The sequence below is a fragment of the Nicotiana tomentosiformis genome, chromosome 8 (assembly GCF_000390325.3).
Source record: "Nicotiana tomentosiformis chromosome 8, ASM39032v3, whole genome shotgun sequence".
In the NCBI taxonomy this organism is placed as follows: Eukaryota; Viridiplantae; Streptophyta; class Magnoliopsida; order Solanales; family Solanaceae; genus Nicotiana; species Nicotiana tomentosiformis.
The window spans coordinates 100,347,272-100,361,043 of record NC_090819.1 but is presented as its reverse complement, the minus strand read 5'-3'; the positions used below and the strand labels follow the sequence as shown (position 1 = coordinate 100,361,043).

The following is a 13,772-nucleotide window of genomic DNA, read 5'->3' as shown; positions in this document are numbered from 1 at the left end:
CATAAAGAGCATTCATATATTCATGGTTTAATTGTTCACCGGGTACAATATTATGGCAAAATTGACTCTCGGTAAATTGTAATAAACTATTATCGCTATCAAGAATAGGTGTAGGACGGGTAACAGGTTTGGACCGGGGAGCCGAGGGAAGTGGAGGAGGAATAGATTGGCCACTAGATTCATCACTCTTGGATTTTTCCTTATTTTTACTAAATATTTTTTTAAGGAATAAGCCATCTTAATTAATCAAGCAAAGTAAATAAAACAAACAAAACTATAATATTAAAACTTAAAAGTTGGAACGAGTTTACCGAATTGACGAACAACTTGTTAAAAAATAATTATCATTGAAGACTTGAAGACTTCAATTCACCAACTTTACAATTTTATACAAATTGTAACAATTAAGTAAGCAATTATAGAAGAATATTAGAGATAGGTTGAGAGAGATTGATGATTTTGTGAGAAAAACGAAAGAATAAGGGGATATTTATAGTTGAAAATAGGGGAAAAGTGTAATTATAAAAAGTTTGGGGTTAAAACAAAATTTGGGGGGTTAAATGGCTATTTTGCAAATAGCCAACGGCTATTTTGACAGACCAAACGACTAGTTTTTAAATGGCCAAACGGTCAAATTTTTTTTTAAAAAAAATTATCCGTTGGGCCCGTTTAGGACCGCTTGAACCGGTCCACTTCTGAGCCGGTCCCGCTCCTAAACGGTCCCGGTCTCGTGGGTCTCCCCTATGAGACCGGCCCACCACCCTACGGTCCCGGTCCTATCCGGTTAGGACCGTTTAGGCCCACCGCCCATGTGGTCGTGCGGTCCTGGGCCGGTCCAGGTCCTAACCGGCCCACATGCCACCCCTAATTGCGGGTAAGTTTTTACCATATAACTGTTCGGTAGGCAATTAGAAACCTGAAAATGGAAAAACAAAACTTCGGCAAAAACTACATTCTCATCTGGACAAAACTTCTGGTAATTGTCTCTAGGATTTTATCATTTGTGAATTGCCTGTTTGAAAGAAGTAAAACTAGGACTGCAAGAACAAACCGAAAGTTTTCAAGAGGAAGAAAGAATTTAGTCTTCTTTTCTTCCTTCGTTGAATAGCTCGTAATGTGTTGTCAACATCTCTGGTGTGCTTGGCTGGAGTGCTCACTCCCTTTCTAACAAATAAAGCAATAAAGAAGCCCTCCTTGTCCTCTATGAGATCCGTTCTCAGCAAATGTTGAGCTGCGAAAAAATAAGAAAAATGAACATAAACACACACCCGAAGAGTCCAGTTTCCAACACTGCACAATATCTAGGTAACAATAAAGAACAATAAGGGCTAAATTAGACATTCAAGACAAGTTACGTGCAGGAAAATCCAGAATTTACCAGCCCAAAACAGGAATCTAGTTTCTAAAAGAAACTGAGCTGTTCTACAGAATGGTATTACATATATCTAGGAATCTCATATACATACATGATTTCCTGTTGCCTTTAGTGAGAAGCAAATACTATATATACAAGACGTGTGTATTGAAAGTACTATAACATTAGTCTAATCTTCTGCTAAATGACATGTTGGGCTTCTGAAGATAAAAGATGTGTAACCTCTGAAAGTATATAATTGCTACAGTTTCAGCTAACCTACAAAATCTGGCTTAGACTATTAGCAATTGAATACAAAAATATATGATGCCTGGAATGCTCAGAGCATTTGAAACCATAAGAAGAATAAATATTCTTTCTTTCGACTGTGCACTTTCTTTATTTTTCTACTTTGACCAAGTTTTGGAAGGGGGGTTGATCCTGAGGACTAGGGTCAGGTAGGCGCCTATAACGAAGCTCTAGAGATATGAACTAAACTAAAACTTGACGATGATGATATTTGAGAGATGATAAAGCATTCAGCTGAAAATCACTCACATCCATCAAAAACTGGATGACCTCGGCGAGGCCATTGGGGAAAGACTGTCGTCAGTTCAAACCCATAAGAAGAAGCAAGAGGCAGAACAGAGTTGATGACATCTTCATTCTCAACTTGGTTAATAGAACATGTGCTGTAAACAATTCTCTCAACAGCTGGAACTACATCAAGATGAGAAGATAAATCCATTCAGTCGCACAAATATAACATACATGGACTTGCAATTTGTGGCCAAAAAAAAAAAGGATAGCATAAATCTCACAAGATAATGCATGTTCCAAAGCCTTTTTCTGGAAAGCAGCAAGCTTTTCGAGTCTATTTACATCAGAGGAATCTGCAAAGCTTTTCCAGAAAAAATTGTTAAAAAGGAGATAAGTGAAAGGTTCGTTACACAAAGAGAAATAAACAATGAATACAGGATGAGCAAAGTCACCTGCAGTATATGAGGGGAGCAGATGATCCAATCTATCAACAACTGTCCCAGATCCAGAACATGATGGATCTAAAAGTATTGCTTGAACCTGGAGTCGGGTTTATGTGTTACTAAAATTCCACTCAAAAACTCCAAACAGGAAACGGAGGGTTACAAAATTGAAACCATGCTTGCTAAATATATATAGCTGGTACTTTGTCAATTTTTCCCTTACTTTTTCTGTGCACGAGTAAAACTGTCACTCGGCAGGAACATTAATTAGAGCAAAACCAGCATTACCCCAGATCAAAGATCCATCTTGATGGCTAGATCACTGTATAACAAGCACTAACTGATATCCTTTTCCACACTGTCCAGAAACAGGAAGGATTTTTTCTTTTTTGCTGCTTGTTCTGGTGTAACACACTAAAGTCATATGCCTATATTTTAAGTGTCTTTTAGAAAAATTAACAATTAACAATCAAAGGCTTTATCATGTTGGTCAAAGTATGTCCAACTCATACCTGAGGAAACCTTGTCGTCCTCTCCTATCTGTTGTCTATTCGACATTGTGTCAGAATCCTCCGGTACAGAAAAAAGAAAAGGACTATGTGCTTACAAACTTTTGGAATTTTTTTAAATCGTCTTAATAGGTAACTGGAAACATGGTGCAATTTTATGCATATAAGTGTCAAAAGATATCAGAACTCTCCTTCCTCCTTTTATCAACTAAGCTTTAGGTACTCGTTTAGGATCCTTCAGCTCTAGTCCCATTTAAACTTGCATCTTGGAGTACAAAAGGGTTCAACAACAACAACAACAAACCCAGTAGTTTCCCACAAGTGGGGTCTGGGAGAGTAAGATATACGCAGCATTACCCTACCCCTCGAAGGGCAGAGAGGCGAGTACAAAAGGGTTCATCGTCACAAATACTCCTCATATGAGCAATGTCACATCACATCAGTAAAATTTATATTGCTTTACAAACTAGCATCCATCAATTCTATAATATATCAGATGCTTTACAATCTATACCGCAGAACTTTCTTAATGATTAATAAGTCAAATCATGTTTGTATTAGGCCAACCCATTACTTCACTCCAGTGCTGCAAGTATAATAGATTGATTAACTGGACAGGAAGTAAAAGATGACATTTGGTAAGTTGGTAATATCTAACAATCGACAACACTTCATTCCCCCCAAAAAAAAGTGTCTCGCATGTTTACCTTTGAGTATGCTGGATCCTCAGAACTCATGTTTAAGAAGTCCTCATGCTTGACTTTCACGTCTTAGGATAAGTTAAGTTATCGGGGCTTATTACGGTATACAAAGTTGAAAACAAACAAAACCCAATTAGACGAAATATCATATAACTAAATGGTTTTAGGAATTATTTGAAAGTGGGAATTGAAACAACTAAAGATTCATGAGTTTCAAAATGCTTCTGATACATGATTACCACAGGAAATCCATGTAGGAATAAAGTTAAAAGTCATATTTCCTCAAAAATAAACTTCAGACACCGAGTGCAGAATGGTGCTTATGGTATTAAAAGTTGAGAGCCGTAAAAAACTAATAACTTCAGCCAGTTTGACTGAATAAGTGCGAGATTTAGGGAATTATTTAAATATGGGGACAATATAAACCAAAAAAATTAAAAAGGACAGAAGCACACAGTTTTAAGGACTTCCAATACACTTTAGGTAGTCCATCTGGAAATCAAGCGATGGTCAAATTTGCTGCGGAGCAATCATATGTGGTAAGATGGACAGGATACTAGAAAGCCGCTAAAAGGATACTAGTTGCTCCAGCCAGTTTAACAGTGTCTTTCAGACGTTTAACCCTTTCTTTATTAAGTTCACAAGCTATTATCTCTCCTTTTCCCTTCATTAGAGCAGCAAGATGAACAGTTTTGTTCCCTGGTGCTGCACATGCATCAATGACCTTCACAAGAAAATAAGCAATCATGAACAACCAAGTGGTAAATGAAAATCAAGAGAACACCTAACAACTCTTTTTCCATGTAATTAATTACCTCCCATCCGGGTTTAGGCCCAAGAGCAACTGCAACCATGGAACTCGCCTTACCCTAGTGGAACAAGGACATTAATTGGATGTCAATGCAAGATAGAATAGAACCCAAAAGAGGGGGAGGATTGCATACTAAAAAACTCCTTAATTGTATTCGCATTAAAATTCCAGATCTAAGAAAAGAAAAGAGAATTTTGCACCTGCAAAAACACACTTCCACTTTTCACCAAAGGATGATCATGCAGGTCAGTCCTCGGTGGAAAAATCAAGAGGTCAGGAACCATGGCATCCTGACAGACCTATTTAATGTGCAGACCATAAACATAAATAAACTTCATAATAACGAAATACAGCAATAATGATATCGTTGAACTGACAAACATGAAGAGGTAATGGTAATATATACTTTGTATTTTACCAATCTTCAGTAGTTACCGAGTATCTTTTCGGCTGCCTCTCTCTACCCACCCCACCCCTAAGTAATGTTCATACATCACTTATCGAATGAGGACTCGCTCTTCAAGTTCTAGGACATGTGGACCCCCCCCCCCCCCTTTTCCTTTTCTTCTTCCAAGTTTTTTCTGAAAAGAAAATTCTTAAATTTATGTTACAGCCTGTACTTTCATGTTGGAATATGTCTTAAGTGAATCAATATAAGCCGGAGAGTTTAAGGACCTTTACAAAGATAATGATGAGTTAACAGGTGTTACGGGAATATCGTGAGGGTCCTTTTCTTCTTCCAAGTTTTTTCTGAAAAGAAAATTCTTAAATTTATGTTACACCCTGTACTTTCATGTTGGAATGTGTCTTAAGTGAATCAATATAAGCCGGAGAGTTTAAGGACCTTTACAAAGATAATGATGAGTTAACAGGTGTTACGGAAGTATCGTGAGGGTTGGAGACTAAACAAATCAAAGATGTTATAACCCGTACTTTCGGGGTAAAACTAGGAGTTCTTAACATGATAAGGAGGGCGTGTTTTAAGGTACTTGAATCATATAATATTCGTTTATTAAGTTTTGAAGTCAATCAAGTTGTAAAACAAAAGTGGACAAAAGTTACCGCAAGATACGTTTATAATCCTATTGAAATTTGGGTTTAATGTCACTAAGTTTTTCTCTCAATATACTTAGATATATGGGATGATCAACCCACCAAATTGAAGGTTTACGAGTCTATTTTCCTAACTCATTAAACCGTTCGTCGATACGACATCGCAGTAGAGAGATATTCGCGTTTTCACGAGACTGCACAAGGAGCTTCCTATCGGACCCACTTAGGCGGCGGATGATTCTCCAACTTTTAAAGATCGGGGCAAGGCTCATTTGTGTTCATTTTTCGACCCAACCAGACCCAATACTCTCCCAAAATACTCTCAAAGTAGTCTCCGTGATTCAAGAGTGAAATCCAACGATAAAAACGTGAATCCAATGCTAGAAATCTCGTGGTGCTTGCTAGATCGTAGTTCTTCATCTTGTGGCTGTTTAGGAGGATTCTTCCAAGTGAAGTAACTTCGGATTTGGACTGATTATTTTTGTTTAAGGTAAGATTATAGCTCTCACATGGTTCTAGAGCAAAAACAAAGGGAAACAACACAAAACAAACGTCGGAAATCTTGCGGAAGTAGTGGAACCAAGTCCTTCCTTGCTATTGAAGATTTAAAGGTTTCTTCGCTGTGAAGTAAGCTCAAGTTTAAGGCTGATATTATGTTATAAGGTAAGTTTTATCCTCTTCTACTTAGGCTTGGACGAATTTAATCCCTCAGTCAGTGTTGTGAAGAGCGTGAAGCGAGGAAAAGCGACAAGCCCCTTTTCGCTTAAAGCGAGAAGCGAGAAGAGAAGCGCTCGCTTTTTTAAAGTGAAGAGGAATTTAAAAAAAATTAAAATAAATATTGCATAGACAACACATGTAACTGTAAGCAAATGTTCAATACTTCAATGTAAAAACTAAAGAGTAGCATCAATTAAAGCACAAAATGAGCATCGTATTCTTCTAGAAAAAGAAAAAGAAGAAGAAGAAGAAGAAGAAGAAGAAAAAAGGAGGAGGGAGGAAGAGGAGGAAATCACATACCTGGACAATCGTTGTTGGACGTTGGTCGATGATGTTTTAGAAAAAGAGAGGCTTTTTTAATTAAATAGGTTGGCAGACCTGTAATACAGAGAAGCGCTCGCTTCTTACGCTTCACTTCGCATCGTCGCTTCTCGCTTTTTATTGGGAAGCGTGCGCTTTTGAATACCAGCTACACTTCAGCTAACAGAAACGTTCAACTGGTCGCCTCGCTTCGCTTCTCGCTTTAAGCGAGGAAGCCCCCGGTTTTCACAACACTGCCCTCAGTAGCTCGTATGATAAAGAAACTTGCGAAACAATGGTTGAAAGTTGTTGAGGTGCCAGTGCATATTGGACTGTTTGGAAGTTTTTTTGTGCTAGGTTTGGGCTGGTTCTTGATGTAGTAGCTCAGATATGTTGTTGATGTTGTTCTTGTTGTTGTTGATGTTGTTCTTGTTGATGTTGGATTGAATTGGAAGGAAGTGAAAGATATAGGGTAAGTGCTACCCAATTTTCTAGAAATGAGCTACTAGCCAAGTAGTGTGTTTTAAGTATTGGTTTAACCTTAGCCCCATTGTTAATATTGTAGATTGAATGACTACAGGCAGAGTATGTTGAGTCGTTAAGTAAACGGCCAAGGTATGCTACGACAATTTCTTCTTTTTGGCATGATCTAAAGTGAAACGAATGTAAATGATATACGCTATTTCATAACGGATCTACTCCTAGCAACTAAGACTGTCCATGTTGTTTCTTTCCTTATAATATTATTCTAAGTATGTATATATGATCCTTGAATCCTATTGAGATTCATATTGATGGTATGGATGTCCATAACATTAATCGGATTTGCAACGACCATACGTCACTCTGATAAGTTCATTATGTTCCTTTTTTGGGCTCTTGCACATGCATATACATATATTATGATATCGATGCCCACAATAACTTGACGGTGTTATATATATATATATATATATGTACAACGACGCTATAGACGCAACCTGATCAGGTGGATATTATGATGATGATGATGCCCACAGAGGCTTGATGATAATGGCGCTATATGCACGTATATATTGTATAACGATGGCGCTATATGCATGTATATATTGTATTCGTGCATATCATGGCCCACTGATACAAGATCAAGAAGGTCAAAAATCTAAGAAATTCAAGAAGTCCAAGAATCCATTCAAGATTAGTATTTCTTTTCCATAAAGATTAGGATTTCTTATTTCTTGTTTCCTAGTAATTTGATTCTTGTTTTAGTAGGACTATATTTATAGTTCTAGTCAAACTAGGATTGTTAGTTGGTAGTCTATTCCTACTAGAATTCTTTTTTCTATTTTAGTTAGGATAGGTTTTCTTAGCCTTATTCTTATTCTAGTTTAATTAGGATTAGCTTGCCTTAACCTTATCAATTATACTCATTGTAAGGCCAATTTAAAAGGCTCAATATGCTGAAAATAAATGTTGGTGATTAGTTTTCCTAAGCTCCTGCTTCAAAAACGTGATTTCTCTTTTGTTTATTTCTTCTTCCTTTATTCAACGCTTCTTGCAATACAGAACCAAGGTTGAGTTTCGTATTCCTCTATTACATTGATGTGTTTCCTTATGTTGTTATCTGCCTTACATACTCGGTACTTTATTCGTACTGCTATCCCTTTTGCCTGGGGATGCTGTGTTTCATGCTCGCAGGTCCCGATACACAGGTTGACGGTCCTCCCAGTAGGTTACCAGCTTAACGGAAGGTGTTGTTGCACTCCAATTGCTCCGGAGTTGCCTTTTGGAGTCAATATGCTTATGTACATATGTAATGGGTATGGCGGGACCCTGGACCCACCTTATGATGTTTAGGTACTCTTTAGAGGCTTGTTGACAAATGTCATGTGTATATATGTTTTGTTCGACTTTGTAGGCCCATATATCTCATGTATATCATTTGGGGTCGTCCCTTGTCGAGTATTCTTCATGTTATATTCAGGATTGTCTCATGACGACCTTCCGGCCCACTTATGAATGTTAGTATGGTTATTGATGTACGTTGTGGTGGTGCCCAGCAAGTAAGCCTGGGTGCCCGTTGCGGCCCTCCGGTTTGGGTTGTGACAATTTAGGACCTCAACATGTTAAAATTTAGTCTTTTCTCTCAATATTTCTAAACAGAACGTCCATGGCCACCCTAGGATTATCATACCTGATTAGAGGTATAAAAGAAAAATAGGCCAGCTATCAATAAAGAATGAATAAAAAATCTAATAAAATAGCTTGGCAAATTGGAAAGACGATCGTATGGATCAGATTTTGGCTTAGGATGTTGACACAAGGAATTACCTCCAACACACAAAATGACACTAAAGTTAATTCAAAAATCCAGGCAGAACAAAATAACTGCTGCATCCAAGGGTTATATCACACCTCATACTGCTTCTTAAATTCGAGCAGGGCAGACTCTACGTCCATCTTCAGAGTATTTACACGAGCATAACGAGGTTTCGGAAGGTCTGCAATAGAAAATGGGAAACAAGATTCTGGTGAAAATTTCAAGGCTGCATTTTATGCTCAATTGAATAAATACACCAAGTGATAATCGAACAAACAACCCTTATTAAAATAAAATAAAAAACATAGAATATAGACAGTTTTACCGTCTATTTTTTTTATAAAGAAACAATCTTCTTAGTTCAATTATATTTTACAAAGTCTGTTGACAAGTTTGAATTATGTACATCTCAATGTTTGATCCATAGAGATAACCACCATTAACAGGATTAGAGTCAAAATACATACCCGAGATTTTATAAGAAGTCATCAAATCTGAGACATGTTTTACTTTCTTTCGCACTAAAAGCTTGGCAAGAGCTGCCTGCAACATATCCTTCCGCTGCAGAAGAATTTTTTCGGCATCACCAGCTAATAAAGCCTCCTGTACAAAATTAAACAGATCGACGTGAACAAGAAACCAAAGCAATGAAAGTATGAAACACACTGGGGATGTATATTGATAAATACCTGGCCAAAAAGAATGTCATACAAGATTATATACATTAATTCTTCTTGCCTCTGCAACAACATTAGCAGCAGTATTTAATGAACAGTTAACATTAAGTAAGCAGCAGAACAGTAGCAGCAGAAGTTTGCCCAAAGTCTTTATCTTAACTACTTTCTGTCCACTGTAATGTATTGGTATATGGTAACATTTTTCCTTCCAAAACTCTGGCAAACCTCCACAGCAAAATCTCAGATTTCTAAATTGCTGCTTAGGAGTTATATGGATATTTCATATTGCAATAATTCACTACTTCCTATTGTGCAGATAAATCCGAACTATTACACACCAAAGATGTCAAGCAATATCCAACATGTGAAACAGTTGATACAAACTGGGATAAGCATTATGTTAAGAACGTAGTACTTCATGAAACGAGTGAAAGATGAATAAGGAGAACATAGATTACCTAGGTGGTTGGCAGTAGAAACACTAAACTGACCCTACAGTTAAAAGACAATCAGACAATCATAAGACTCTCCTCTGCTTTTCAAATTTTGAGTGGAGTTGGTAGCCTGGCACACCGAGTTATTTGAAATGCAAACATCATATTTTACTTGTTAGTTCAAATCGTATAAAAAACGATTGTTCTTAGGATTGTGAAATATCAATAAGCAGCATTCAAGAAGCAAGTTCTATTTTGACATGAACAGAAAGTTCAGAGGTTGCCAGATAAACTTGAAAATGACAATTGACCACTAAAACTTTTTATAATTGACAACATATGCCAGATAGATAAAATCATTGGTTATTTGAGATATTTATGGAGCTTAAGTCTTCCAATAAATCCATTAGAAAGCTTTTTACTTTGGATAATCTATTATTTAATGAATGTATGATGAAGCTACTTGACATTTAAGAGATGTTGGCACTTTTAGCACCTGTAATCACTAGCCTGTAGATAAATCGTTCTTATTCAATCAATATAAAATAATGAAACATATTAATTATAGAAAAGAGTAACAGAAGATATTCAAATGAAGAAGCACCAAAGGATGCCCAGAGCACAGGTTATTCAGAATATTACTCGAAAAAAGAGAACGAAAAAGAGGAAGATCTTTCAAGTAAGCAACAAGAATTGCTCATGTCCAACAGTTAAGCCCCTATATCATGCAATAAGAGAAGTTAAAGTGCCAAAACCCGACAATCAATCAAAATCCGGAAGTTGAAAATATTTCTAACCTTCCACTTGCTACTCAGCACATTGGCAATGTCAAAGACATCCTTGATAATGGGAAGATCTGCAGAAAGGAAGAATCCAGAACATTTGAAATAACAAAGTCTAGGAAAGGACCTTTTCTGTAGGTATGGAGATAGCATGATTTTCAGTCACTGAGTTGATACAAAAGTCATTTCAAGAGAAAATACCTTCCAATATTTTATGTTAAAGCCCTTAAGATTTTAAAATTCAAAAGACAATCAGTGCCGTTAAAGTACATGTATTAATTTTGAATATCTGAGAAGAGAAAAAAGAAAAAACCGAAAACAATTACATTAAAACCTCCAAGAGAAAGCTATGAAGCAGTGTTGTGAAAAGCGGGCGCTTTCTTGCTTAAAGCGAGAAGTGAAGCGAGGCGACCCATCGAACGCTTCTACCAAGCATTCACTGCCAGTCACTCCTAAATCTACCTGGTATGGACTGCTAAATCGATTCTGATTAAAAAATCCTCTGAAGCGTAGCAGGTATTCAAAAGCGCTCGCTTCCCACTAAAAAGCGAGAAGTGACGATGCGAAGCGATGCGTAAGAAGCGAGCGCTTTTCTGTTTTAAAGGGCTGTCAACCTATTTAATTGAAAAAGATGTTCTTTTTTTAAAACATATCGACCAGCAGCAACAGCGAAAGAAAGAGGTGACTAGGGTTCAAGTTTTCTACACTTTTCAACTTCAAGACCATCAAGTTTGGTCCAGGTATGTGATTTCTTCTTCTTCCTCCTCCTCCTCCCCCTCCTCCTCCTCCTCCTTCTTCTTCTTTTTCTTCTTTTTCTTTCATTGTTTCAGTGTCCAAATAGCAGCGAAATGCTAGCGAATTTTTTTTTTCCCTTCAGTTCTTCTTTCTCATTCTTCTCCTCTTCTTCTTCTTCATTTTCTTGCACTGTTTTTTCGTTTGAAATGCTGCCCATTTTTTACTGGAATGGTATACTGCCCTTCCTCTTATTTTTATATCATTTATTCCATTCAGTTCTTCTTTCTCATTTTTCGTTTGAAATGCTGCCCATGAAGAAGAAGAAGTTGAAGAAGATGACGAGCAATATAATAATGATAGTGGAATACAAGAATTTGACAATCTTGTAGAAGAATAGAATGCTCATTTTGTGCTTTAATTGATGCTATTATTTAGTTTTTACATTGAACTATTGAACATTTGCTTACAGTTACATGTATTGTCTATCCAGTATTTATTTTAATTTTTTTTTTTTAAATTTCGCTTCACTTCAAATAAGCGAGCGCTTCGATTCTCGCTTTAAGCGAAAAGGGGGTTGTCGCTTTTCTTCGCTTCACGCTCTTCACAACACTGTTATGAAGCATGCTTCTTACACTGTATCAACAACTAAAAGCGAGAAGGATGAGCAGATGCTTGTGACTACAGGGACTACCCTATTATTCCGTTATTGTCATAAATTAAAGTCGATCTTAAGCAGCACAGATAAACACATCCCATTTTCAAACTGTGAACATGGTCCGGACTCCAGCACGAAAATTTTGTTCGTTCCTGTCAAATAGAAACTCAAAACATATCCTCAATTATCAATTTTAGCTATAGTATTTCAGAAGTTACACACAAGTATTCCCAAAATATTTCAGATTAATACCCGTAAGCTTTGAATTCAATATCTCCTATGATCACTTATTAATAGCAAAAAGCAGCCAACTCTCTCTTATATTGTTAAAAACTAGGATGAGTTCCCAAAATGCAGTTGACACAGCAAGCAGACAAGCAATTTTGGTCAGTCAAACATGTATTCACTACCACTTCGCAGTTGTATGGTAAAAGTAAAACCCTTCAGTCTAATTATAAGTAGTATCATTCTTCTTTAGCTATCTAAACAGTAGTATCCTCCCATTTTGTGATAGTAAGCATTTGAGGATGAACTCTAACATTCTTCGTTTAGCTCCCTAAGCATACACTCTAACAAGTATTTAGGAAATGTGAACTTACATTTGAGGGTTTGACAAACCAAAGCATAGGTAGCTTTTTTGTTCCTAACGGAAGGACTATACACCAGCGACTTGATGGACCCGACGGCTCGACGCCGAGCGTCTCCTTGTAGAATAGTACGCAAAACCTTGGCGGCTTCTCTACGTGCAAAGTACGCCGACCGCTCGGCGTTGCTCATCCGTTTCTGGTTCGGCTTATTCGCCACCGGTTTAGTGTTCCCTTGCGGCTTCTTGCGCGCCATAGTTTCGACTCCGGCTGGTGACCGTGGAGAGAGAAGGAAACAAGAAACTGATAATGGGCTTTGGGCTACATGCTCGGGAATTGACACTATAACAATGCATCAGTATAGCATTTTTTGGGGGAGGAAGTGCACAAATAGCCACCGATTAGAGATGTCTTTACTTTTTAGTCACTGTTTTAAATATATTTACTCTTTAGCCAGTACTTAATAAATTTTTACCCGCCGGACAAAAATACCCTTGTACTAGACATATGTGTTGTGTAAATATTAAGGACATGGTGTCCTTAACTTCATGAATGTTGTGTAAATATTTAGGACAAAGTGTCTTATATTTGCACCTTCTGCTGGTAAACTTTAGGACATCATGTCTTTAACTTCATATGTCCAGTATAAATATTAAGGACATGGTATCCTTAAATGCATGTGTGCAATGTAAGTGTTAAGGACATAATACCATTAACTTGTATTTGCAACTTCGGTTATTAAACTTTAGGACATCGTGTCCTTAACTTCATACGTATAGTGTAAATGTTAAGGACATGTTGTCCTTAACTTCATGTATGCAATGTAAATGTTAAAGACATAATGTCCTTAACTTGTATTTGGACATCCTGTTGTTAAACTTTAGGACATCATGTCCTTAACTTCATATGTGCAGCGTAAATGTTAAGGACGTGGTGTCCTTAACTTCGTGTGTTCATTGTAAATGTTAAGGACATAGTGTCCTTAACTTCATGAATGATGTGTAAATATTAAGGACATGATGTCCTTAACTTCATGTGTGCAGTGTAAATGTTAATGACATGGTGTCCTTAACTTCATGTGTGTAATATAAATGTTAAGGACATAGTGTCCTTAACTTCACGAGTGATGTGTAAATATTAAGGACATGGTGTCATTAGCTTCATGCGTGTTGTGTAAA

The 13,772-nt window shown here is 37.1% G+C and overlaps 1 protein-coding gene across 1 annotated transcript; it reads right to left on the bottom strand.

The window, feature by feature from the left end:
- Positions 1-923: 923 nt before the first annotated feature.
- On the bottom strand, positions 924-12,936 carry LOC104109434 (25S rRNA (cytosine-C(5))-methyltransferase NSUN5). The gene is made up of 13 exons (XM_009618737.4): positions 12,610-12,936; positions 10,636-10,694; positions 9,417-9,467; positions 9,195-9,330; positions 8,823-8,908; positions 4,559-4,657; positions 4,363-4,416; positions 4,127-4,271; positions 3,554-3,615; positions 2,347-2,434; positions 2,176-2,247; positions 1,913-2,074; positions 924-1,231 (listed from the first exon to the last, which is right to left on the bottom strand). Exons 1-13 carry the CDS (start codon positions 12,848-12,850, stop codon positions 1,032-1,034), a joined length of 1,455 nt encoding a protein of 484 aa, XP_009617032.1. The 5' UTR covers positions 12,851-12,936; the 3' UTR covers positions 924-1,031.
- Positions 12,937-13,772: the final 836 nt, after the last annotated feature.

Excerpts from the sequence above, each read along its gene's own strand:
- LOC104109434 (XM_009618737.4), bottom strand. The coding sequence starts at position 12,850 with ATGGCGCGCAAGAAGCCGCAAGGGAACACTAAACCGGTGGCGAATAAG. Across the intron at positions 2,075-2,175 it reads TTTGGAACATGCATTATCTT|TTCCAGCTGTTGAGAGAATT; the intron begins GTGAGATTTATG and ends ATCTTGATGTAG. Across the intron at positions 1,232-1,912 it reads TCATCCAGTTTTTGATGGAT|CTCAACATTTGCTGAGAACG; the intron begins GTGAGTGATTTT and ends ATTTTTTCGCAG.